General features: G+C 39.5%; 2 protein-coding genes across 2 annotated transcripts in view; one reads left to right on the forward strand and one right to left on the reverse strand.

Moving 5' to 3' along the window:
- LOC133150013 (voltage-dependent calcium channel subunit alpha-2/delta-3-like) overlaps nt 1-27,738 on the reverse strand; it is an 80,799-nt gene that overhangs the window by 8,877 nt on the left and 44,184 nt on the right. Inside the window, exons 12-28 of the mRNA XM_061272280.1 lie at nt 26,057-26,190; nt 20,410-20,481; nt 19,940-20,020; nt 19,245-19,319; nt 18,462-18,545; nt 18,315-18,386; nt 17,634-17,695; nt 17,496-17,563; nt 16,023-16,068; nt 14,908-15,005; nt 14,734-14,827; nt 14,519-14,614; nt 14,246-14,367; nt 13,037-13,114; nt 1,005-1,066; nt 671-715; nt 532-594 (exon numbers count right to left, since the gene is read on the reverse strand). Coding sequence (XP_061128264.1) covers nt 532-594; nt 671-715; nt 1,005-1,066; nt 13,037-13,114; nt 14,246-14,367; nt 14,519-14,614; nt 14,734-14,827; nt 14,908-15,005; nt 16,023-16,068; nt 17,496-17,563; nt 17,634-17,695; nt 18,315-18,386; nt 18,462-18,545; nt 19,245-19,319; nt 19,940-20,020; nt 20,410-20,481; nt 26,057-26,190 — 1,352 coding nt within the window. The remainder of the gene's footprint in view (nt 1-531; nt 595-670; nt 716-1,004; nt 1,067-13,036; nt 13,115-14,245; nt 14,368-14,518; nt 14,615-14,733; nt 14,828-14,907; nt 15,006-16,022; nt 16,069-17,495; nt 17,564-17,633; nt 17,696-18,314; nt 18,387-18,461; nt 18,546-19,244; nt 19,320-19,939; nt 20,021-20,409; nt 20,482-26,056; nt 26,191-27,738) is intronic.
- On the forward strand, nt 4,591-10,360 carry LOC133150014 (leucine-rich repeat and transmembrane domain-containing protein 1). The gene is made up of 4 exons (XM_061272281.1): nt 4,591-4,895; nt 7,194-7,578; nt 7,672-7,877; nt 8,853-10,360. Exons 1-4 carry the CDS (start codon nt 4,889-4,891, stop codon nt 9,359-9,361), a joined length of 1,107 nt encoding a protein of 368 aa, XP_061128265.1. The 5' UTR covers nt 4,591-4,888; the 3' UTR covers nt 9,362-10,360.

The following is a 27,738-nucleotide window of genomic DNA, read 5'->3' on the forward strand; positions in this document are numbered from 1 at the left end:
AAACGTAACCCCTAAAAAGGCTAAATTTGTCACCGTACTGTAGCTGGTACAGTTAACTTGTAATGAGGATCTTCATAATGTTAAAGCAGAATTCAGAGTTCATTTACTTGTGATTCTCTTTCCTACATGAGGACAAAGGTTTGAGTTGAAGAGCAGGAGCAAATAGAAAAAATAAACCTTACACCCTAATCATTATCATCTAAACCACTTGGGGGCAGTATTGACAGGTCAGTGGAATATATTCCTATTAGGCATGTTACAAATTGATATTTATTCTCTAAAGGTGATGCTTACTCACAAATTGATATTTATTCTCTAAAGCTGATGCTTACTATCCAAATGACTTGTTTTTCTTTTTGCTGTCTCTCTCACTATCTTTAATTAAAACGATGATCTAATGATAAATATATTGAATACGCTAAAATGCTAAAACGGTTCATGTTGAAAGAATACCACAAAACATTCACATTTGTCCAGTTCACTACGAAGGTTTGTGACTTTATAAATATAATTTTAGTATGCGTGTCGTACCAGAGTATAGTCCTCTGCCACCAGAATGAAGCCGTTGTTGTCAATGAGGTAGCAGTTAATATCCTGTTGAAACAAATTTAAAAAAAAGATCACGTTCAAGTTTATGTGTAAGAATGTGGCAAGCGAGAAAGGAACAAACCTCATCGTCGCAACTTATGGAGCATTTCCCATCTAGGGCAGCACACTGTAGAGAGGATGAAGTGCAGTGCAATATTAGCGAAGGCTTCAAACATAAAGACCTCTGCCAGGTGCTAACCTTTATTATCTTGTAAAACTCCAAATTTTAAAATGAAGACATTTAATGAGCTGATTCATGATCCTTTGAAAAGAAGTCTTGAAAGTAAAATGACAATAACATTTTGTACATTCACAACCATTGCCTGAAGTAAATTGGCTTTAGAAATTTAAACGTGTTCCAAAAAGTATTGTGCTGATCTTTCTAAATTGACGTGTATGTTTTTGTCATTGAGTACCTGTCGGCTGGCTGTCCAGAATTTCCTCTGAAAGAAATCTAGTTTCATTTGGATGCCAACAGCTGGAAAACACAAAACACTGCTAGTAAGATGTGACATCAGAAAAGGCTTTGCTTAGAATTAAAATGATTACATATATGAATTACAGTCAGCTAATTATAGATGTGGTACTTCACAATGTATGTGTTTGAGTGGCACAAAGCAAACATCCACTTCCATTTCAGGCTACATTTCCCTGTCCATGCTAATTTCCCGTTAGCATTTCAACAGGATTTTACATTGACTTTAGCATTAGCAATGCTTTTAAAACAAAGCATTGAATATACAATGTGTGTACCGTACTTTTCTATAAGTCGCTCCGGAGTATAAGTCGCTCCGGATTATAAGTCGCACCAGCCATAAAATGCCCAAAAATGTGAAAAAAAACACATATAAGTCGCTCCGGAGCATTTTGGGGGGCAATTTATTCGACAAAATCCAACACCAAGAACAGACATGAACGAGCAACAAGAGGCTAAACGATACGGTATGCTAACGTGACAAACACAAACGAGGAGCTGAGAACGGGCCTGACGTAACATTCAGTTATTTAAAAAAAACTATTACATAAATAACACGTTTATAAAACCATCTGTGTCACTCCAATTCATTAAATCCATCGATCGTTCTTTGTCAACAATGCCGTGTGCTGCGCCGCAGTTCAAGTTATTCCACAGGCCCATACAACGATATATAAACTATATTTTAAATAACTATCACATAAACAACAATATTATCAAACCATTTGTGTCACTCCAAATCATTAAATCCATCGATCAAATTTCTCGTCTTTTATCGATCGTCCTTTGTCAACAATGCCGTGTGCCGCGCCGCAGTTCAAATTATTCCACAGGCCCAGACAACGATATATAAACTACTATATTTTAAATAACTATCACATAAACAACAATATTATCACACCATTTGTGTCACTCCAAATCATTAAATCCATCGATCAAATTTCTCGTCCTTTATGTCATCCTGGTGACAGAGGACATGTCCAGAGGATATGGCGCTTTAAAGTGTTAATTACTTTATTTGATTTTTTCTCTCTATTTTTCATGTTTTGAATATGTTGAAGATAAAGATATCAAAGCATGTCAAGTGATCAACTATACTAAAAACAACATGTGAAGTGGTCAACTATACTTGTAAGTAAGTGATGTGTTAATGATCAAGTAAAAAATTGTGAAAAAATACATATATAAGTCGCTCCTGAGTATAAGTCGCCCTCCCACCCAAACTATGAAAAAAAACGCGACTTATAGTCCGAAGATTACGGTATTTTTTTATTGTGTTTACTTTTATGGACAACTTAAATAATTTTTATTTGATTATAATGTTTTTAAAATCCAGAGAAGCCTAAACTGAAATCGCTATTAAAATTTCGAAGTGCTGTAACCAGTGAGCACTCCATGGTGTAGTCCGTACTATAAAAAGCCACTGTCGTGAACTTTCCTGTGTTGATTTGATCAAAGAGGGATTTGTAGCTTTGCTTTTGTGTATGTTTGCGCAATTGTTAAGGGCAGTGGTGTGGCACTGCAGCCTGTTTTAGCTGTCGCCCAGAGGAACAGGTGCAGATTATCTCGTCATAAGCTTTGCCAGATCCCTTCAGCAGCCCACCATTTCTACACCCACTTGGAAAACCCAAGAGGAAAAGCTAATTTAAGACGCTGGGCAATGGAAAGAAAGGCTAGCTCATGATGCCAAAACAGATACTGTATGATTTTTATTCCCCGAAAAAAAAAGAGATAGCTGAAATAGTGACTGTGCAGAATAAAAATAACAAGGGTGGGAAACGTTCAATTCTCATGCAGAAAAGTGTCAAAGTGCTTTACAGAAACGGTCAAATCGTATTCTAGTTTGGATGCTCAGTGTAAAAAGACAAAAGGACTTGGATCTGCCATGCTCAAGTTTCTGCGCTGTCGGAAGAATTAAATTTCCCTAGGTATTATTTACACCAGTATTATACTCTGAGCTGGGTTTATGAATCCAAAGACGAAGTCATAAAATCCACTTCAAATCCACCCATCGGCAATATCCCATCAGCACAATCCCAGGCAGGATGAGATGACAACCGGCTTAATGCCCACATCTAATTGGAATTCTACTTAGGACCGCAAAACCTAAAGACATTTCAGTGAGCACGTGACTTAATGGACTATTTATATAGCCGAGGCAAATGTGAGCGAATTGTGTATTCGTGTGACTTGACACAAGCCCAATTGGAAGAATCAAAATAGTTACTAAGGCAGTTGAGGTGACATTTGGGCAGTGCAATCAGGCTGCAGGATATGGACTGCTCATTTCATGTTTGAAGCGATGGTTATTCCCCTCCATCATTTTTATGCTGCTTTGCTCAATGTATTAAAGTCTTTATTATTATTATTATTATTATTGTTGTTTTAGATGTACAGTACATAGCAGTTATAAGCAAGTTTGACAACATATTTTAAATCTTCCTGAACAGCTAGTAATCGTATGTTTGTCTATCAGTCTAAGCTTTTTTGGGGCTGTGCAATAATGACCAATCTCAATTTCCTTTTTTATTGTTCATTTTTGTCTCAGTAATAGCACCAGAGTGAAACAAACAACCCGAAACAATTTCCTTTAGTTCGTTAAAGAATGTGGTCAATATATTGATTTTGCTATTGTGCTATTGTGTTATAAAATATTCGAATGTGTGTAAGTAATTGAGCCCTGGGCTGATCCTGAGCTGGGTCGTTGTGTAAAATTGGATTGCCAATATAATGCACATAAGCATCTTACATAAATGACAGTTTTATATGTCAGGGAGAAAGAAAATCATTCAGCCATAAATAGGATGGGAATATGGATGGACATGGAGTTCGCGAACACAGAAGCCATGATCCAAGGTCACGTTCGGAGCTTGAAAATAATAATAAGCATTCAAATAAACGAGTCCCTCATTAATCTGCCTCATCCTTTGTCCATTTTTGACTCCCCTTTAATTGACCCAAGAGCGCTTAGCAAAAATAATTCAATGTCACTTTATGGCAACAGCTTAACATCCTGCTCTGCATACGAGTGTTCATTGGTGCGTTGTTCTTCTTTCTTTCTTTTTTTTAACACTGTGCTGCTAGGAGCTTGTTCAGCCATCGCCTTTGCCCATGTCTCATGCATATTAGCATTAGAGCATGCGACCACACTGGGCATTCTCTGCAAGTGTGTTCTTGCATGTTTCATTATTTGAGTATAACACTGCAAATTCAACTTTAAGCTTTTGCCATAGAAATAGGAGGGGTGGTCAATGTCATGGAGCATGTGGACCCGAAGATTTAAGAGGCGCAACTGTCCGCCGGGATATGACACTTTAATGATATAACTTCTGACAGGGGGAGGAAGCATTCAAGCAAGGAGACACTAAATTTTGAAAACAAAATTACAAAGGCAGAGGAAGGGAGAGAAAAACATGTTGAAGCACAAAAACAGTGATGGAAAATAAAAGAGACAGAAAGAAACAAGCTGCAAGCGAGAGGGGGCAGGGAGCGAGAGAGAGCGAGAGAAAGCAAGAGAGAGCGAGAGAGAGAGTTAGTTTCAGTGATTCTCACACTGGCAGTAAGCTCTGTGTTCTGATCCTGCCCCTCTGATGGGGTTTCATGCTTGTCGGCGCAGTGTTGACGATTCGGAAAGCAAGACGGGTTTCCAAGCCTCTTTTTTTTATTTTTTTTTAAATGCTCAAGCCAGCAAAATGAAAACAAGGATATCTCAACTCATCAATGACAGCTAATGGAGCCTCAACACGGGTCAGTCACTAGCACCCAAAAAGAGAGATAAAAAAAAAAGCACAGCGAACTCAAGCGGTCAAAGGACGCCTGGCAGATATGAGAGGTAGGAGAGCAGTTCAATAATATTTGGGTTAAAAATTCAGTGTGCACTAACATGGGATTTTTATTCCCAGCATGTTGTCTTACCAATGGCTTAACAACACAGCCACAACTGCAATAATAATAATAATAATAATAATAATAATAATAATAATAATAATAATAATAATAATAATAATAATAATAATAATAATAATAATAATAATAATAATAAATAATGGTCTTTGCTGTATTGATTGTTATTCTGCATCAAGTCTTATAGCTTTCTGTTCCAAAAAGGCAAGGCATTGGTGCGAGGCTGATTTCAAGTGTTAGCCACTTGCTGTGGGCTGCGTGTGCACATCATTACAAGCCTCCGTGCATGCACTTGAGGCTGAAGGGACACATGAGAGCACGGAACCATTCTCCAGTGTTGACCTCGTTCTAGAGCCACAATGCTTCACTAAGCTGATGCTCTGTTTATGTGTGGCCATGCAAAGCGCACGTGTCAGCACACTCTTTCAAGGAACGTTTGTGTATCTATAGAATCATACCATATATTGATATATTCTTGCCAAGTCATGAAGTTTTATAAATGGATATACATGGAAATGTATGTTTATAAGTTCACTACTTTTTGGAATTCTCAATTGAAGTGTTGATAAGAACAACACCTAATAACATTTTAATTGATTTTACAGTAAGTTGTGCTTCTATTGAACTCACGGTGTGTTTGTTGACCGATAGTGGATGTGATCACAAATTAGGTCTTACTCGCTTTTTTGGTATTCTGTTTTTTTTTTGTTTTTAAATCCTTTTGACATTGTGAAAATACAAAATTATTAAAGCTGCTGGACTTTCCTCATGCTTTCTAAACTGTTTAACTGTAATGTTGTTGGGTTTGAATAGCAAACCGTTGCATAGCCTACCAATCAATTCAGCAACTGTAAATAGACTAGAATTAGTTAGCTACATTCCCAGGCTTGGGCCTGAACTGCATTTCATTTAGCCTCAAGCTAGTCCAGCCAATGCTATAAATAATGCAGTGATGTTCCAAGAGGAATGGACATGTGAAGTCAACTCAAAAGGAATCAGACACCCAATATCTGCTATGTATGGATTTGTGTGTGGGTAGCGAGTGGGTGAGGGGTTGCGGTTTGAAGATTTTGACGTCAAAGAGGGCCCATGTCTAAGCGGGTCGGAGAGGTGGGAGTGAGCATCATTCCTATGCATCATACTCAGACTTTTGCTGCATTCAAGTAATCTTGAAAAACATGTTCAACTATTCAAACTATTTTATGGTCTGCTGATGCCATGAAAATCATAAGTTTGAAGACTTTTACGTGGGGGTCGCCAACATGGATTCCTGGGCAACAGATAGTGGTGATGGGGAAATGAAGCCTTAAATGTGCTTCTTCAACCATCCATCCCTCCATTTTCTGTACCGCTTTGTCCCCACGGGTGCTGGAGCCTATCCCAGCGGTCATCGGGCAGTAGGCGGGGGATACCCTGAACCGGTTGCCAGCCAATCACAGGGCACACAGAGATGAACAACCAGCCGCATTCACACCTAGGGACAATTTGGAGTGCTCAATCGGCCTATCTGCATGTTTTTGGGATGAGGGAGGAAACCGGAGTGCCCGGAGAAAACCCACGCGGGCACAGGGAGAACATGCAAACTCCACACAGGGAGGGTCGGAGGTGGAATCGAACCGGCACCCTCCTAACTCTGAGGCGGACGTGCTACCCAGTGCGCCACCGAGCCACCTGCTTCTTGAACCATTTATTGTATTTATTGTATTTTTCTACTCTTTTTGATGGCACTTTCTGTTCAACATTGGGCTGAAACAACTTGACATTTAAAGCAAACAGTGCCATCTAGAGGAGTCAAAAAATGTAACAACTGGTTCATGAAACAAATGTGAAGCTTCATTTACCCACCACTACCAGATAGCTCCCCCAGGGATCAAACAAGTTGCTTGGGGACTGTTCTCAAAGTAGCTCGCTAGTAAGATGCATTTAATTGTTCGGCATGTTGGAAGTTCCAAGAAAATAGCGCCACTTATAGGAAAGCTGTGTTTCTCTCGTAGTGGTTCTGATCTGCGCTAGTATCATCCAAACAGTAGAAAGTTTGGACAAACTTAAAAAAGGCTTGAATGTAAAGGTGCGCCCCAACTAGACTGGTAATATAGAGTACAACGTTATTGTGTTGAGATTTACCTTTCCAATGCATGTTGACAACACACACCTTCAATTTATTTTCAAAGCCTAATTTTAAAATTCAACATGTCTAATTTATAATTACTACTTTCTGTCCCTGCAGTGATACTGGCGTGTTGCCTTCTCTCCCTCCTCTCTCTGTCACGTGCCTGTCCAAAAGAGTGCAGCTGCAACACAAACACCAAAGCTGTGGACTGCAGGGGTCGAGGCCTATATGACATTCCCCGTCGATTGCATCCAGACACACAAGAATTATATCTCCAAGACAACCGAATCAGAGGCCTGGGATCCATGGCTTTTCGAGAAATACCCTTTGTTCGCGTTCTCGATCTATCCAATAATTCCATAACAACTGTTTCGCCGACTGCTCTTCTGGGGCTCCGAACTCTGCAGCATCTCAGTCTCGCCTACAACAGCCTGAGGGAGCTTGATAAGCGGTTGTTTGGACCCATTCACTCACTTTCACATCTCGACCTTTCACACAACAGGTTAGACAATTGCCACGATTGGACCGTGATGGAATTTTAATCATTTTGCTTCTCGGATTTCATGTCGTATTCTTGGTTTGTGCTTTTGCTAAGCTTGTGGGGTTTATCTGGAGCCATGGGAGAACATCTGAGAAACCTGAGCCACCTGGGGCTCACCCACAACAGGCTAACACGATTAGACCGTTCGCTGTTGGAGGCCTTGACCCGCTTGGACAGTATCACGCTCCGAGGCAACCCCTGGAGGTGCGACTGCCACCTTATAGGCCTCAAACTGTGGCTTGAGACCTACCTCTATAAAGGTGCGTGAACTCAACGTTCTTTCCATATTAATAGAATATATCGATAGGGTTATAAAACTCAGGCAGAAGCCAAGACAGAAGCTCAATAACGGAACTCGACTCCTAAACCAGGATGAATACAATTTATACATCGTTTACAAAAACAAAAAAATGTGATAAAATTTTAGTGTAAGTTTTTTTTTGTGTGGAAATAAAACTTCCTACGTACAGAGCTCCCAAAAAATCACTTGCAATTGCTTTTTAGTACAATTATTTTTAGGTATCATTCAAACAGAGGCTGCATTTGACAGCTTAGGCTCTGCAAATTTTGCAAATATATTTCTTCCAAAATTGACACATGGCAAGATGTTTGTCAGTCTATGACTGCACCATCATTTTTTACCCATACCAACTTCACGACTATTCGGCTGTGCTCGAAGGCCCGGTTAGGCAACTTAGTGGTCATAGCTGGCAATCTGCTGCTTGCTTGTCACGGTTTTGAGAGAATTAGAGGCGGCTTAAACTTACACAATGTATTGGAGAAGTGTCACAATTGTGTAGAGAGAGAGAGAGAAATGAACAGTCGATGTATTGCATATAAAAAAAATAACCATTGTGTGTTAAAATCAATAAAGGAGGTCATACTCCCTTGGCTGCCTACTATAAAAGCTGCAAATTACTAGTGCTGTACAACATAACAATGGACCTTGATAGAAGAACGTGCAGCTAAGAGAAGACCAGTGATTATCTGGAGAGCTAAATAAAAGTCAGTTGACAGTGAGACAAATAAAATACTAAGTTACAGGGGCAATAGAGGGGGCAGCTGCGGAAGTCCTAGCATTAATCATAATACATTCCATTCAAGAAAGGCATTATAGGCTAGATTCATTATGAGCCCATGAACCGGTTGAGGCTGAGCTATGACTGAGGTCATCTCTATAACGTGATGCCAAAAGGATTATAACACAACTGGTGATGTATATCTCTGCTCCCAAGGTGGCATGGTGGATGAGGTGCTTTGCAGCCAGCCCATCGAGATGCGAGAAAGAGATCTGCAGAAGGTCCCTTACCAGCTCTTCCATGCCTGCATGACCACAAGCTACCATTACTTGTTTGCCAACATACATCATCTGGAATCGGAGAGGCTGCTGCGAGGCCACATGCACGGCAACCACGCTCATCCTTCAAGCCACGCGCTCCATGTCCCCATGGGGATGGGGGAGGGATTTGCCGGCGGAGGGGGTAATATCCCAGAGTGTGAGCCGAAGCAGAGGCACCGACCAGTCAATTTACGCCACGCTATCGCCACGGTGATCATCACCGGTGTTGTGTGTGGCATCGTGTGTCTGATGATGCTGGCTGCGGCGGTATATGGTTGCGCCTATGCCGCCATCATGGCCAAATATCAACGGGAGCTTAAGAAAAACGAGGAATTGGCAGCGGCTCGTGCGGCCGATCATGCCAGGATAGATGAGAAGGAACCGCTGGAGAATGCCATTGCCTAGGAGATCATAACAACAACAAAAAAGAACTTCAAACTTGGGCCTCAACCCTTTAACCTAATCGTCTTTGGATGACATATTTGTGTGTATGTGCTGTGGGGGGAGAGAAGTGTGTGAAATTAATCCTGTTCGTGTGACTTGACATTTTATGAAACTTGGGTAGCTAATTCAATTCCACAGGTATTTGACTATGCACTGAAAAGAACTGGAACTATGTGACTCTAAGGGGGCAAGCCAAAGAAAGTATTGCCGTATTTTTTGGGATTACAAGGTGCACCGGATTATAAGGCCCATTCTCAATGAACAGGCCGATTCGGGGATATTTCCATTTTTAGGGGTTAGAAGCTTTATTACTTATAGTCCAAAAAATACGGTAAAATGAATATATTCCATTTTTTCTGAGAAACATATCACAGATAAAGTAGATGCAAACTGCTATATTTAGGGCCTCAGCAGTGACCACTGTGAGGTCGCTCTTGTTAATATTAATATTTGTAGGTCTTAGTAGAGCTCTGGTATTCGGAATTTATTTCTGATGTGGTTATTTGTCAGCTGTTGTTTTGAGTTTTGTCGAATATCAAATTAATTTTGACATTCATAGTAGGCAGCTGGTCTCAGTAATGTTTTTATTTCTTTGTGATGAGAAAAAAAAAGAGTGATTGTGTGACAGTTGGGTGTGTGCGTATGCTGTATCTACCGAATGCACATTGTGTATTTGTAGAGAATTTCATTGTTTGTGCCTAATAATGTGATATAGTTTTGCAGAGAAAATATGTTTTATGAAAGATATTTTTCAGACAACCCTTGAAGGGATGTCGGAAACTTCTTTGAAGCAATAACAAATTTACGGGTACAAATAGATTATTGATCATTATTGTACTGCTGCACAAAACCACAAACAAACAAAATGCAACCTTTTACTGGAAAGTCAAGTGAGGAGTTTGTGAGTCAGGCTGAAAATCATTCAGTATAGAAAATAAATGGAAACATTTTAGCCGTCAACTGTATTTGTTTTGACCGGTGAGCAGGTGGACATTCTCAAGTGGGGAAATCTGCACGATTGTGAAACAACGAAAAATTTGTAACTTCAACTGCAAAGCAATCTTTCAGCAAATTCCTTAACAGAAGCCAAGACAGAAAAATCGATCCCTGTCAGACACTCTCAGATGAAGAGAACAAAATCAATATAAGCTTTCATCAATGTCTATTTGGAGATTTTTATAACAAGAGCACGTGGGTGCCACCAAAAAGAGCCTTTCCTACAGAAGGCAAGCATTTGGGCAAAAAATATAATATAATATAATATGATATAATATAATATAATATAATATAATATAATATAATATAATATAATATAATATAATATAATATAATATAATATAATATAATATAATATAATATAATATAATATAATATAATATAATATAATATAATATAATATAATATAATATAATATAATATAATATAATATAATATAATATAATATAATATAATATAATATAATATAACTAGATAAAAAAAATCTATCTGTTTTGCCATTTGCCAGTGTCATTTGCTAAGAAATTATAAAACAGCACACACTGATTTCGAGCTTGCTGAAGCATGTACAGTAAATACACAGATGCTTTCGGCCTTAACGGCTGACCTGACATTTATGGCGTTGTGCGTTATGCCAGCAAAGCCACCGCACGTGGCGCAGGATGTGTCACGCGCGCAGACACACTCACAGATATGCTGGCATTCACATGTGTGTGCGTGCATTGGCCAACATTGTGACTCAAGAGATGTCTGGGGGGCGCAGAGGGGTGGGTGAGGGGTGCGATAGGCCCATGGGGGTCCCGTGGCATGTGATGTCATCAGCCTGTCCTGTCAAGTTAGTCTCGTAGCGTATTCCTGAGTCTACAGCCCATTGGAACGCAGGCCAGTGAAAACTGGCCCTAACCGGCCTACGCTAAATTTGCATTCCAGCCTACATATCCCCTCCCATCTGATTCTCTTACATAAAATCATTCTTACAGACATCCCCCAACCTGACAGCAATGATCATCATTAGTGTACATCAGAAGCCTTTTGTCATGGTTCTTTCTCCTTGTTACAGCAAGTATACTCATTTGGAATGCAGCTTCACAGATCTGACACAAGGACGCCACCTGAGAAAAATACGTACAAACAAAATAACTGCTCTGACGTAGTATCTATGAGGATGTTTGTGTGTATGTGTGCATGTGTGTGTGCGTGCGTGTGTGTGTCTGTGCTTGTGTGAGCGAGCGAGAGCTGTGGCACCACACAGACTCTCTCATCTCTGTCCTTCTGCTCCAATGGTTTCCCTCAGGCCTATAGCACCCACAATGCACTGCTCTCATGTCAACGCAGTCAGGCACCGTGAAAATGTTTCTCTTTTCCTGTCCTTCTCCGTTGCCTCCCTTGTCTTACCAATGGTTATTCCCCAACCGGGTGGTTGCTCCCTCTGCCAAGATTCAGCGATGTCCTGGTATTTTGGTGCGGGTAGAATCATCTGTGCATCACTGTACTATATGTTAAAATTTATTAATGTTATTTTAATTAATAAATAATAAATTAAAACATTTATGTATGTTCTTTTCTAAAAAAAAAAAAAGAACACAAAGTTTTCAGCCACCCTCAAATAAAATAATAAATTGAGGGTACGTATTATACATGAGTATATGTGAAATTGAGAAAATGTGTCACAATGCATAAATCTAGAGGGTTGGATAAAGGTTTATTTTTATTCCAATATGATACTATGTAACATTAAAAATGTGTCTAATTTTTGCTGTGCCAAAAGATCCATGATGGACTCACAAGTGGACTTGTCCCCAAGCAGGTTAGGGTGAAGAAAAACAAAACAACCAAGAATAAAAACAAACATGTCTCACCCGAGGTGTCATTTTTTGTAAAAAATTAGATTTCCCGGACAAATGTTGCTCCAAAGCGAGTCTGCCTCTGATACGCACGGTAAACATCGGCAACAATCAGCGCAGCTTTGGAACTATCAGCTGTTCTTCGGTTTCATGACGAAGGCTCAAATGTTGACAACCAAAAATACTAACTTCTCTTTACACAAAAAATAACGCAAGAGATCCCAAATTATCAAATTACAATGTGGATAATTTTTGAGCGTGGCAAATTGGTGAAATAATACACTAATAATAAATGAAAATAATAAATATAAAATAAAGAAATAATGAATAAAAAATAGAGTACAAATCAGCTTTTATAAGCAATTTTTGGTGAGTGCTTAAAATACAAGTGTGTGTTATTCTTGAAGAATCACGGTAACATTAGACAGAGAGGAATGGCAAAAAAATACTAGATGGCAATTTGCATTCATCTGCATTGAGTGTCCATTATGTATTTTCTCTCGTTCAAGGAAAGGGATAGCGCCCTCGACATCTGCTTGATGAACGCGCATTCTCATTATCACCATTGTTAAGAGAAAATAGGTTTCACAATATAATTGCAACACTGTCTGGCTTTTGCTTAATCATTGTGTAAGACATGAATTGTGCTAATTGCTAATTGAATTGATGCAAGACTTTTCATGTTGAAACTTTTTTGGAGAGTACATTCATATAACAGCAAGCACATTTTTAAAGGTGAGTGTGTGTGTATGTGGGGGGGGGGGGGGCAGGGTGCAAGCAGCCATCACCTACTCACCTGCAGCTATGGGTGATTTCCTCTCATCCAGGAGCTGAATGGCTGTGCTGGCTAAGACGACACTCTTATTTTCTGAGCCTACAAGCACACAAACACCCCTCATGAATCTTTTCCAAATATTTTTTATCAGTTCTGAAGTGAGTGGCGAGGGATGCACTAAAGAAGAATATTATTTTACGGCCGCAGATTCCTGCCATGAGTGAGTGGATCCAAGGCGAGTCATTGCCAGTAAATAAGAGGATTTCGGATCACTTGTATTAGCTGAGACTAATGGAAAGCCCGAGGCTGTGGACAGATAAATACAAGTTGCTTCTTTGGAGGGGAAAAAAAGTTGAACTGTGTCCGTGCGTGTGTGTGTGTGTGTGTGTGCGTGTGTGCGTGTGTGTGTGTGCGCGTGTGTGTGTGCATGCATGCATGTGTGTTTGTGTTCTGGCCAAGTCACTATGGAAAGGGCTGGACCTATTCCGACCATATCTGATTTCAGCCAAAAGCAATCAGACCTATCCGCAAGGGCATACCACAGAATTAATAGGGGGGCATGACTCGAGAAGACGACCAAATGTGTGTGTGAAGAATAGGTCAACATTGTAAACCTAAATTTAACTTGTGTTCATTTTTTTTAAGCGTATTATTTTTGATAACCACTCCTTAAAATTCTAGCAAGTCATTATAACTGAACATTTCTCACAATAATAGGTGTAGGAATGCTGAGCAAGATCAATTTCAGTGTTTTGTACATTTTAACGCAATTTCATTTTAACATTTATGAAGAAGAAATTTGTAACACTTGCGATTAAACCATCAAATCTGATCAAGGTTAATTAAATGTCGAGCCACAGCAAAAGAGGAATGTTTTGAGGTTATTGAACAAAGCAATTGAGATTAAAACCATACAACTATGTTCCTACCACTTTCTGTGTCCTGATAAGAGGTTACAATGTTTATGGGGAACAAGCTTGTCAGTAGAACCTTGTCTTTAATATGAACACATGCACGAGACAGCTACCATCTCTCGTTCCAATTCAAACAGACGGCAGTGCTATCTTTGACCACCTGAAATATTTCTTAGCTCGCAAAACAATTATCAGGTAGCTCCTACCTGATATCAAAAACAATGACTCAGCGCAAATGACAAATTGTAAGGACACTATTGTGTTGGTATTAAGTGACAGAAATTCAGAAATGTTCCACATATCCTGATTTACTCACCTGTGTTGAAGGGAAGGGAGTAGACAAAGGTGCCAGGAACTTGTTCTGCTGCCCTTTTGTACCACAAGGGGAAATGATCGGCATTGAACACGCCTTCTTTATCCTCAGCAGTCAGGAAGTCTCTTGAAACAGACGGAAATGACAGAGATGATCCGTGCACATTTAAAAAAAAAAATTAATTCATAGGCCAGAATTTCTTTCATCAAAAACCTAAGGAAAGTTGGATTTTCTATTTTTACTCAGTGAAGTAACCAAATTGAAACGTTTACTTACTGACTAGTAAGTTTGTTAGGTACAACAAACAAGTTGATCCTGGACAGGCCGGTCCTTGTGCCAAGATAGGCGATCTCAACTCCTTTGTCAGAGTTCCTGTGTTTTAAAATGGTTAATAAATGCTGTCTCGAGACGAGTAAAGCTACATTAGCACATTAGCGTGAGTGTGCGTGAGTGTGCGTGTGTGTGCATGTGTGCGTGTGTGTGTGTCATACTCAGACTTATTGAGCACCAAGCTGGTCCAATATGCCTCTAGTGGGGCAGTTACCACTGCATCAAAAAGCACCTCTTGAACCAACTCCTTATCACCTGAGAGAGAAAAAAACATGCATAAATTGAAGCCGGAAAAACACCACAAATAAGATAAATTGTTCATGAATTTTACAAACATCGTAGTTGGGGCTCATGTCCACTGAGGTAGCGTTTGATTGCCTCTATCTGGGTCAGGTAGCGGTGCTCTGGGTGATCATCTGTATTGCAGTATGTCCTGTTTCAAGACAGATGAATAAATGTAAATGAAAATAATTTTATTTTTTATTCATACCTGATGGTATCTGATGACAGATGTTTTTTGAATATGGAGCGTTACAGTTTAAAGAAAATTCCCCAAATTAAAGACCAACTACCGTATTTTCCGGACTATAAGTCGCAGTTTTTTTTATAGTTTGGCTGGGGGTACGACTTATACTCAGGAGCGACGATATGTGAAATTATTAACACATTATTACTTGATCATTAACATATTACTTACTTACTAGTATATCACTTCACGTTATTTTTACACGAGACCGCATAAGGGTCGCTCTAGGCCTGTGGAATAATTGGAACTGCAACTGATGATGAGTCTGACGTCAGCACCGAATCTACTTCCGGAGTCAGCTGAGTTGTGACAGTGGACAAACATTTCGATGGATTTAATGATTTGGAGTGACACGGATGATTCGATAAACTTGTTATTTATGTTATAGTTATTTGAATAACTCTTAATATGTTACATCAGGCGCATTCTCAGTTTCTCTTTTATGTGTTTATGTAACGTTAGCATACTGTACCGTTCAGACTGTTGCCTATTAATGTCTGTTCTTGGTGTTGGATTTTGTCAAATAAATTTCCCTAATACTCAGGTGCGACTGATATGTTTTTTCCCCTTTATTGTGCATTTAATGGCTGGTACGACTTACAGTCCGGTGCAACTTATACTCCAAAAAATACGGTAAATATTTATGAAAGACTGGCTGCAATGTCGCAACAGGGTATTGTCTTTATATTTAAAGCATAACTCATCATTCAGGATCAGTAGCATTATATATTTATTGCAGGTTTCTTTTTTCTGACAGGATAGAAGCTCAACAATGTGTCTGAATTCAAATTATTAACTTTAACAACACTACTTGCTAAAAAAAAAAAAAAAGTGAACTCAACATCTCATGACTAAGAAATGTTTTTTTTTCATAATGTTGACTGAAACAACCCAAACGTTGTTTTAGTCTTTTTTTACTCTTACCATTCATCTGCAAGGGCTACATCAGGGTGCTCTAAGTCATGAAGACCTGTAAAAAAAAAACAATAATAAAGGAAAATAGATGATTTGAATAAGCATTTAGTTAAGCCGGAGAAAGTGTTTAAGTCTGATCTTGGCAAATACATGCAGCAAGTGTGAAAAATGTATTTGGCGTTTGGTTTTGGCAGGACTGATTGGATAAGGAAGAGCCAAGTCAAGCTCAGAGTGCTCCCAATGATGGATATGTTTGGAGTTCCAAAGAGACCACCGTGACATGAATATTTACATACATGAGCCTGGAGATGGAAGTTAGACACTGTGGTTGACACAAGCATCTATCAAGATATAGTCAAAGAGTCACCGAAGAAATATTAACCTTTGAGGGTTTTATGTTACATCTACTACTTCAGCGTGAGAAGTGGAATTTTACGACCTACGATGACTTCTACAAATTGTGAGGAGTGACTTGGCAACTTTAAGCAACTTATTCAACAACCTATCAGGAGTTTTGTTACATTCAAAACACAAATTGTCAGTGGTAACACCAATGTTTTTAGAACGCCGATGCACACATTGCACCACGAGAGATAAATAAATCACAGTGAAGAAAAATATGAACGAATCAATAGGATGACTACCGAATGCACTTTTTTGGAGAAACTGCGTGTGAATGTTGGATGATAAACATTTGATATTGACTTGTATGTAACAATGTTGAAAGATATTGAATGATGTGGAATGCTATGCAACAACCGGGAATGACAACGATTGATAATAAAAATTACTGAATTATATGGAAAAATATGGCTCCAGCACACTTGCGAGCCTGGTGACGACAAGCGGTTTGGAAGATGAATGAATGAATGAATGAATGAATGAATGAATGAATGAATGAATGAATGAATGAATGAATGAACGAACGAACGAACGAACGAACGAATGAAGAGGAATGGTATTGAAAAATATTGAATGATATGGAAAGATGTGGAATATGAAATGACGGGAAACCATACAATGGAACCCACACTCTTATTTGAAATCGTACTTTGAAAACCCCAAGCCTACTTACACTATTTTGAAACCCCAACCTTAACTGTGAAACACTAGACCCTACTAAAACTTGAAGTCACAAACTCTGACAGCTGAATTTTGGAACCAGTATCTTTATAGCCACTGTTATGAACTGTGACCCGATTTTGAAACACTACCCCGATCACATTAATCAATATGATTACTTTAACCTCCCTCATGAAAAGATTAATTTTTTTCCCCAGTTGAGTTGTACAAGTCATAGTTTGATTGATGATAATAATAATAATAATAATAATAATAATAATAATAATAATAATAATAATAATAATAATAATAATAATAATAATAATAATAATATAAAATTGAATTTACGTGTGTACACTTTCTATACCCACTACATAAAATCATATGACAATAACAACAAAACTACTGTGCATGTCATACCTTCTTCCACAGTCACGTTCCCTGCGAAGAAGAACTTGCCGTGGCCTCTGGAAAGAGCTACTCCAAGACTAGCAATAAAACAAATCCCTCCTCTTTTAATCTTCATTGTGCAAAAATAAATGTCCAAATGTTTCTCACCTGAAAGGAGTACCCTGGATATCTGTGTAGTAGTAATCATTTTGCAACACCAGCACGCGCTTCTGTAACAAAACGGACATGAACAATCTCTTGTGCCAGTCTTCATAGCCGTGCTGTGGCTAACATACAGCAGTTTAGTGTTATACAATTTGCTGCAGCATGGTTCCATCTAGTGGTGATGGGACTATACAGTTGTGCCCTGTGAATTTGTTTTAATTAAAATTGTGAATATGAATGAGTGCTGTGTGTGCATGAATGTGTATACTGTATTTGAAGATATGTATTTGCATATTGAATGCTTATTAATCAGCTGAAAGTACAACTTTCTCTACAAAGCTTTAAAAGTGCAATGCGAAGCCAGACGTACACACACGCACACACACACGCACACAAACACACGCACACACACACGCACTCTTTCTCTCCAAAAGACACATCAGGCTGCTGACTCTTGTATTCAGCAACATGTGCCTGTCGGAGATAAGGGGCTCACACACTGAGGCAGAGACACTCGTGCATGCAGAACAAACCAAATCAGACTCAAATTCCCCAGTCAATAGTGTATACCGCTGTATAACCTCTTGGCAAAGTGGTCTTTCTCTGGTAAGTGCTGCTTTTGAAATTCCATTCAGAAGCTTTAGAAAATGGTTTTGTTTGCAAAAAGGAGAGTGGGTTGCTCACCCCTTTGTCGATACTCTTTTTCACTTCCATTGAGAAGGTCCCCGTCTTTCTGTTGACCATTGCGTTTCTCAGCTAAAAGCACAAAAGAGAGTGGTGAGAGTCCAACATGGGTTTCATAATGGTGTTAGAATAACAGCAAAGTCTCACCGTGTCATCTTTGTCCTCCCATTCGACTTCAGACAGATCTACACTGCTGTAGTTTGGCTTCCTTCGCTTTTTCCCATCGCCATACTGGTCAGGCGGGAAAGAAATTATGATTTCATCATACGTGTCCAAAAAATTTTTTTTAATTGGTTCAAGTGTGTCACACTCCGACAGATGAGCGGCACAAAGCCAACAGCTTGCAATACACATTATGTTGTGTTTTATCCTCTATTTCAATTTGTTACCCATCTGTGTGTCAACATGTTTTTGTGCAGCGGTACTGAATGTGCGTACGAGGAAGTCTCGTTCGTGTTCATCTATCAGCGAAGATAGCCTCCCAACCCTCATTAGTACTCCTCATTAACATCTTTAATTAGACCACTATTAAACCATCTGTCCGACTGTCTCACCAACTGTTTTGTCTTCTCCTCCTCCTCATCTCTTCTCATCTCATCCCATCCCTCCATTATTGCTGCATTTTTACAGCCTCCCTTCTACTTCACTCTTCTTGCTCAATTAACACAATAGCGTTAATCATAACCATTCAGACATTGTATCTTTGAAGTGGAGGACCGGGTCACACTTTCCTTAACTACAAATCACAAATGTCTATTTTTATTGTATGTGCCTATAGACATCCTGATGTGACAGCAAAAAATGTTTTTACTTGACATGAACTCACGACTAATGACTAATTTCTTTTGAGCAATATTTTTCAACCTATGCAACTTATATAGGGTGGCTAAAATAGAGCGGTCCAAAATTAGTTTAGCAACAAGTACTTACAAGTGGCCGCAGATCTGGATGGGTAAGAATGTAGCCGTTGTTGGTGATTGCAAAGGCATAGCCATGAATGCCCAACTAAGAGACAATACACACACAACGTAAAGATAGATTATTCAATAAATATCCAAAATTAGCAAAGTAACTTCACAGACTGCCATAAAGGGTCTCAATGTAAAAATGCTAGCATTGTTGTTATAGTTATTTTGGAAATGTGCTTCTTCATGCTGACGTTCATTATTTATTAAAGATGATTTGGAATAGTTTGGATTACTGTGTTTTTCTCCAAATTATGATTAGATGACAGGAGAATGGCTATGATGTACATCTTAATGACACACTACTAACTACAATAATGAAAAAGAAAAGCAACAAAATGTATATATTTATTTATCTTTTAATTTAAATTGTTATCGAATTTAAAGAAAAAAAAACCTTGTCTCTATATAATAGATAAAAAAACAACAAGAGGGAACACAAGCATCAAGTAGGACTGCTGTCCATGCTATATAATTAACTTGATTCTTTGATTATTGCATTGGAGAAAGAATGCATGAACAATAAGCATCAAACCACCATATGAAAAATCTTTTCTTTATCCTCGCCACAATTTGCAACTCCAATTACCGAGTCCATGTTCGCATGAAGTGTGTATAATTATAATGGGCCTTTGTACAAATAATAATAGCATCGTATACCTTGTATTTAGGAATAGTCTTGAGGAGCTCTGAGACAGGGACATCAGTTCCTACCACCCCAAGCAAAATGCCATGGTTCCGCTAAAAACCCAAAATAAAATACAAAAAAAACCATTTGAGAATTATTTGAAAAGATTTCATGCAGAGCACACTTGGAAGGTAATCCACACGTTGTTTTAAAACTTAATCTATTACAGTGAGCTCCTGGATTGACATGTTAATTGAGGTGCCGCGCCAGACAAATGTATTATAAGGACCAATTGTTGAAAGTAGTCTGAACAATTTCAAACTACTTTTCTCGACAAGTTTACAAAGGCTAAGCGCTCTTTGACCGATTCCTATAATTCAAGATTAAGTGGGCCTTTCAAATCAATCCTTCATTCAAAAAGTAAGCAGTCAAAGAAACTTTATTTCACATTTCTTAGAACCTGGCAGCGGAGTCCTAATGAAATAATGGTGCTGATACTTACAGTCTCATTCTTGGTACTGAACACAGGCATTGCCACAGTGGTCATCAGAACTGGCCCTTGACCGTCATCCAGCTAAATAGATATCAGGACGCAACAAAAAGACAGAAGGAGGAGGGGAAAAGAGGGAAGCAAAAAAGATCATCACGCACTTTGTGTGAAACGGCCTTGTGACAGTTTTTTTCATATCTTTCCCTAAATAGCGGACATGTGAGTAATTGTGCGTCAGACCGAGTCATTCTCAATTATCTTCTTCAGGCTACACCCAACTTATATGACATGTTTTATTCATGTTCCGCATTTGACTTAAAATGTGTTCAATCACAGCCTGTCTTTGATCTCCTTCAGAATAAGCAGGCAGTGCTTTTAGCTGGGATGTGAGTATCTTTCCTCCCTCAAGACTGTTGGAATAATTAAGATATTTATCTTTCCAGAGGCTATGCTTGTGACTTCGATTCTTTGATGAAAGCTTGACGGCGTTGTGTTGTGGAGACTGCTCACAATCTGTTACATGGTTTTCCGCTAAGAAAGCACGCATATTTAGAAATATTCTACCTCTGTAGATATGCAATATCAACACTTGTGCTTGTTAACCCTTCAACATTTGGAAACCTGCCTCTGTCATTTTAGTCTTTGTATTGTAACTACCGTTTTTTTCTATGTATAATGCGCAAAATTTAACTAATTTATTGTCCTAAAATCTGGGGTGCGCATTATACATGGGTACAAAAAAAAAATATATATTTTTTTTTAAATCCGGATATGATACGTAGGCCGCCATTACAGATGCGCTTTCTTCTCTGCTGTTCACTTCAAACACGCTCCATACGAACACAATGCTCTCGTATCAGACGCTTGCTAGATCACCTGCTCGTTTGCTGTCACAATGTACCCTACACAAATCCGAAACATGTCTTCGCTATCGAGTATGCTAGCGCATGCGCAGTGATACTGACCGGCAGAATAACATCCGGTTGTTCCCAAAGATGATCTTTTTTCTGAAATAATTTTACGTTCACGGACTTAAGTAGGAGTCAAAATTTGGGTGCGTATTATACATGGGTACAGGCTTTTTTCCAGCATCAACATGCCATTTTTAGGGTGCGTATTATACATGGGGGCGCATTATACATGGAAAAAAACGGTAACTAACTAACTCACTCACTCACTCACTCACTCACTCACTCACTCACTCACTCACTCACTCACTCACTCACTCACTCACTCACTCACTCACTCACTCACTCACTCACTCACTCACTAACTGAAACAATGGAAGAAAACAGACAATGTCACCATAAGGTGTCTTTGAGACGTCCTCATTTCACCAGTGATTAAGATGATTATTAAAAATCACATTGGACAAGATCCAACACTATTGACAAGGTGGGTTATGACAGGGTGGACATTTTTGACGAATGTTAGCGTTTAAAGAACACATGATGGACCTTCACTTATCGATATGATTCCGTGAGCAAGCAGTTAGTGTGTGGTTCAATAAATACAATTTGAAGTTATGAAAGGTTTTTTATATCAATTTCATGATGACAGAGTGGACATGTTAAGCCTAAAAACATCCGACAGCACACGTAATATGATTAAAAATGAAAAAACATAAGCATAAATATCGACTCTGCAACGAGCCACTAGCCCAAGAAAAATGCAGGTCGTGCCAATGGACAGAGGGTTCCTTAAGGAGGAATTCAGCCCATAATGATGACAGGGTGGACAGCAGTTACAGGGACATGTGCAAAATGTTTGTTGTGATTATAAAAAGAGAATATACATGTTATGAAAATGACTCAATTTGTTGTGGACAATAAATTGATACTGATGAATCCTTTTAAGAGACATTCTACTGGTATGAGTGCAAATGTTTGATCATTTGTCATAAGATCTCGGTTCCATTATTCTGCGACTGAGTGATTATGATGAGAACACCAAAGGCACCTTATAGTGATATTGATCCAGCTATGGTATTGTTTCTCCATTTCTGCAGCAGCAATCAGCTTACAACTATTGCGTGACAGAAAATATTGCACATCCTCCAAACATCACCTCAATTTCACCGGCAGCGATAACGGGTAATGACAGGAAACTACTAGCATCCATCGCGTCTCTATCAGACACAGAGCGAAAAAAGAAGCAGTGACCTGAGCTTTGACAGATGGTAATAGCGACTGAGGACACAGTATTCGACATCAAAGGGAGGAAAAAGTACACCTAAGTACTAGTGCTGTAACGATGGACAACCTTGCTGCTGGAAAAATGGTATCGATCAAAGGACAGAAGGCAATGAGTGGGACCTCATCTAAAAATAAAAAAAATCTATTTCCAAGCTCAGGTACCAAATATTGGATCATATATCAAAGCTCTGAAAACATGAGCTTGGAGTTGTTGGGGATTTTCCTCAACAGTTGCCATTCACTGGCTACCACGTTGCGCTTGAATGCTAATTCGTTTGGTGGCTTGTTCTGCTATGGTGGGAGATGAAAAAGTGTAATAAGTAGATAAAAGGAGCAGCACGGGGACAGAAAACGGGCAACATATTTAAATGTCAAAATCACTGTGAAAGCAAAGCTTTTACTTGCTTTGACGGAGAAAGAATTTGCATTGTCATAATCTCAAAGAAGACGGAAAACCGTCCGTTAATACTTAATGGGTCCCCCCAATATGTTGCCCAAATTCTAGAATTGGACCTGTTATCTGGATTTGCTTTAAGGCCTAATCCTTACTGAATTTTTTTTTCTAATGCTCTCAAATAACATGCTCACTACAGAGAAGGTTTTTGTTCACTTCACACTTTACTAACAGCTTGTGACCACACCTGTAAACTAGAGGTGTAAACCGCGGGTTTTGTCACGATACGATATCATATCGATACAAAGAACCACGATACGATATTTGCCGATATCTTAAAGCCTGCTGTGATTCATTCACGATACATCACGATATAGTGCTCTACGATCGATATAGAACAATATCCTGATTTATAACAATTCATACGCAAAATCAACAAGGTACTGCAAAGTCTTTATTTAGGAAATTACAAAGTGCTTCCAAACGAATGAGTTGAAGCCCAAAGGGGAGCGAATTTCCTCGTCTTCTTGGAAACTAGCCATAGCACCAGCCCAGGAGCCGCGTAGTTGTCGGCTCCCCTTTCACGTGCCTGCTCTGCTCACAACACAACACGCCGCGCACTGCTCCCGGAAAGAGGAAGCAAGCAACAATGAACTGGATTTCAAAATAAAGTCGCGTCTAATGTCCGAGGTCAAAAACGGAGGATATAGATCGATGTTTACGTTTAGCATCGATGCCAACAAATCGTAGAGCATTATATCGATTAATCGATGTGTATCAATGAATCGTTACACCCCTACTGTAAACCTTTGACCTCAAAAAAAAGAACACTCGGTTGGACAGAATAAAATCGTTCTACACAATAGATAGGCCAGAAATTGATGCCCTTTTTTCTGACAGGACATAGGCTAAAAAAAATCCTCTTGGAGACACAAGTAAACAAACATTGCATCGCACCTCTAAAAATCCAAATACACTCCCATGCCTTAAATTTAATGTCCCAGGGGACGCCTTGTAAAGTAGCTTCATGTGACAAATGCAAATGCTTATGGATGAAGTGACCTTTCCTTGGCGACTGAGCTCAATGGTGGTGTGGCAGCCCAGGTAGGCTCCTTCATAAAAGGCTCTCAAGATAACTCAACACTTGAAATCATTACGCATACATTATTGACACTTTGGTAATGCTATGCCCTTAGTCATAGACTAAATAATATTGAAATGCCACCCCACTCCAAAACGCTCCCCACCCACGCACTGTATATGGGCTTCACTTTTATTTACGCAAATAAGCACCATGGCCAGAGCTGTATTGGGAAGATAGCAGGCAAATAAATACTGTAGAGTTAATCATAGCCACAATTGTGAGACAATACTGTATCTATTTGTGATTTCTGCTAAGCTGCTCTGGTGTCTAGCACTCCAACAGTGTGAAATGTCTGCCAACCGCCTCATGCGGTTGCACTCTCTGTTCATATTAATTGTGTAATCAAATATAACACTGAAAAGGCTTAAAGAAACAAAAGCATCAGTGCAGATCATCCCACTAGTCATTATAGGATGCTGGATTTCCATTTAGACTATGGAAATAAAAGTTAATTCCGAAAATACGATCAAGACAAATACCAATGACGTGCTCGCTTTCACATTAAAAAAAGAATAAAATAAATAAGATGTTGACTCAATTATGATCACACTGCTGCCAGTACTGAAAATTGTGGCATGCATGGCTGTTACTGCATCACCACTGATGAATGAAAGTGAAACATTTACTGTGTATAGATGTGTTGGCGTATTTGACCAATCATGCAAGAGAGACACTACCAACAACAAGCACATTGGATGCTTTGAAACCACAGCCTACAAAAAAGCCACAGTTATGTGATAGTTGTTTCCTTCAATTATGTTGCCTATTGTTGTGGAATCTGACAACAAAATCACATACACCACCAAGCATCAACACAACACATCACAAAACAGCAACAATCTCAAAGCTGAATTTTTATTTACCTTTTGTGCTTGAGGGAGCTAGGACCAGTTCAAGTGGGAAAAGAGGTAGAGGACAGGAAAAGTCACTGCTTTTTTTTTTTTTTTTTTGATTGGCGACAGAAATTATGCCCACTCCATAGTGTCCAAAATGCTACACAACTGAAACTTTTAATATAGAGACATAAGAGTGACAAAAAAAAAAACACTAAAGAGAAAAGTACATCAAACTTTCGAAATATTTTAAAGGTTTTGTGCAGGACTTTGAGACTAGCAATCAATTTGAAATTTAAATCTATCCATCCGTTTTCTGAACCGCTTAGTCCCCACAGGGGTCGCGGGAGTGCTGGAGCCTATCCCCGCCGTCATCAGGCAGTAGGCGGGGGACACCCTGAACCGGTTGCCAGCCGATCACAGGGCACACAGAGACAAACAACCATTTGCACTCGCAGTCACACCTAGGGACAATTTGGAGTCTTCAGTCGGCCTACCAAGCATGTTTTTGGGATGTGGGAGGAAACCGGAGTGCCCGGAGAAAACCCACGCGGGCCCGGGGAGAACATGCAAACTCCGCACAGGGAGGGCCGGAGATGGAATCGAACCCGCACCCTCCTAACTGTGAGAGGGACGTGCTACCCAGTGCGACACCGAGCCGCATATTTAAATCAATTTAAATCTACTGCAAGGTATTTAGCATTCTTTTAGTTGCACTGGATCTGGCTCTGACATTTTAGCTGCTCACTTAAGCCTTGGCAGAGGTCAATACCGTAAAGTGTTTGGGTGACAGGTTGAGTAAAGCGACAGAGATATGGATAATTAGAGTTGTTTTGTAGCATCTCCAAAGAACCTAAGAGCGCTAATAATGGTGTAGCCCCACAACACAAAAAGCAGCTCATTCGCCTCATCATTCCATCTGAGTCATACACACAACACAGGCATGTGTTGCGACACGATCAAATTGAGTGTTAAAACCACTTCTATCCCCTGCTAAGTAAAAAAGTGAATGCAGACTTGAAAAAAACAAAAATAAAAAAATTGTTGGTATCACTCTTCGACAGACTGTGTAAACTTGAGTTCAGTAACTTACCGTGCTATCAATGTAGGCCTCGGTCCAAACTGTATCATGCTCCCTGTCAATCACCTTGGGACGACTCAGCACATGGAGGTACTCCATCACATTCTCCTGGACATCTGCCAGGGTGGATATTTGAGTGAAGTAACCTGTTGTTTAAAAAAAAAGAAAGAAACTCTGTGAATTTCAAGAAATATAGTTTGAACTGGCTGCTTCTTCTCACTTAGCTACCACTCAGACTTCAGAGATACACATTCCAAATTATAAAAAAAAAAAAAAAAAAAAAAAAAACCATCAAGCATCAAAATCTTTTCAGAATCATCACTTGCGTTTTACTTTTTTTCAAAATACAGTTCAGCAGGCAGCGGACAAATTTGAGATGAAACTTGATACATGTTCACTGATGATTCCAAGCACAAGTGAAAGGAAAACCACCATGGGCCTGGGGATATATAGTATACGTATACTAAGAGTTATTTATGTGAATGTTATGCCATTTCATCCAAATGTGACACTATTTCCCATATTGTCAGCATTGTGATGCTAAAGTCTATGTGCAGGAGGGAATGCACTCTTATCTCAACAGGGGGCAGAAAGAATCAGGGAAGCAGCAAGTCAGACAGAATGGACAAAAAAGTGACAAGGAGAATAAAGGGAATTAAACCACATTCCCACCCGTATATGAAAGCAAACTTGCAGCATCACCATGAGGCAGTCAAGGAGAAAATCATAGCTAGAGGAAATAGATTTGGGAGTCAGGCGGTGACTTTTATTCCACATGGAGAAAGGGGTCAGAGCCAGAGGAGTCGAGATTAATGCATAACAGCGCCAATGTGAGGTGTGATGGGGAACAGTCAATCAAAATGTACAATAGGCAATGGGGGGCTTTGACCTTTGTGCTAAAAATACTAACATTCCACACAATCCCAGGCAGGGGAAGTACCTTCAGTACAGTTTAGAACTTTGACACGCGTACATGACCAATGACAAATGCCGCATTTGTTAGTTGTGGGTCTAGCCCACCAAAATGGCAACCGGCTAGTGCGTTGCTGGAAATCCTCAAAAACTCGTAGCCCTTTAAAGCCAGAAAATACAAAACCGTAAAAAGAATTTAAATAAAAGGGCTCAAAGCAACATTAAATAGCATTACTACTATATTCTTTTCATACCAAGAGAACAGGATCCATCTTTAATTTCACCAGATAGTCACTCACAACACACGCGCGCGAACACACACACGCACACACACGTAAACGCACACACACACACTGAAGAGGTTCACATAAGGCACATAACAAGCTGCCTTAGTGTAGCAGCATCGTTTATCAAGGCGCTGAGTGAAGAATGACTGGTCCCTCCGGAGGCCTAAGGGCGTCCTTCGGGCTGAGCCACGAGGGAGAGGGAGATGAGCTGGCGAGCAAAAGAAAAAGAATCCTCCTGCTTTCAGTGACACAGTACACCTGTCATTGTACAGGCCAGGAGAGCAGCGGTATGAACTGTTCATGATGAAAGCATTTATACGTTCTAATGGACTTCTTGTGGCACCAGATAAGAATACACACGAGGTGATGACAAAAGTTGACAAAGGATGTCATGAGTTGTCTTAATTCTGTGTGGCCCTTCTTTTTAAGTACATAAGCCGGGGGTCACCAACTCGGTGACGGCGGGCACCAGGTCGCCCGTGAGGACCGCATGAG

Source organism: Syngnathus typhle, linkage group LG2 (assembly GCF_033458585.1).
Source record: "Syngnathus typhle isolate RoL2023-S1 ecotype Sweden linkage group LG2, RoL_Styp_1.0, whole genome shotgun sequence".
Lineage (NCBI taxonomy): Eukaryota > Metazoa > Chordata > Actinopteri > Syngnathiformes > Syngnathidae > Syngnathus > Syngnathus typhle.

Bases quoted from the DNA above. Each gene is read 5' to 3' on its own strand.
- LOC133150014 (XM_061272281.1), top strand. The intron at 7,579-7,671 runs GTTAGACAATTG...GCTTTTGCTAAG, and splicing joins CTCGACCTTTCACACAACAG to CTTGTGGGGTTTATCTGGAG. The intron at 7,878-8,852 runs GTGCGTGAACTC...TCTGCTCCCAAG, and splicing joins TGAGACCTACCTCTATAAAG to GTGGCATGGTGGATGAGGTG.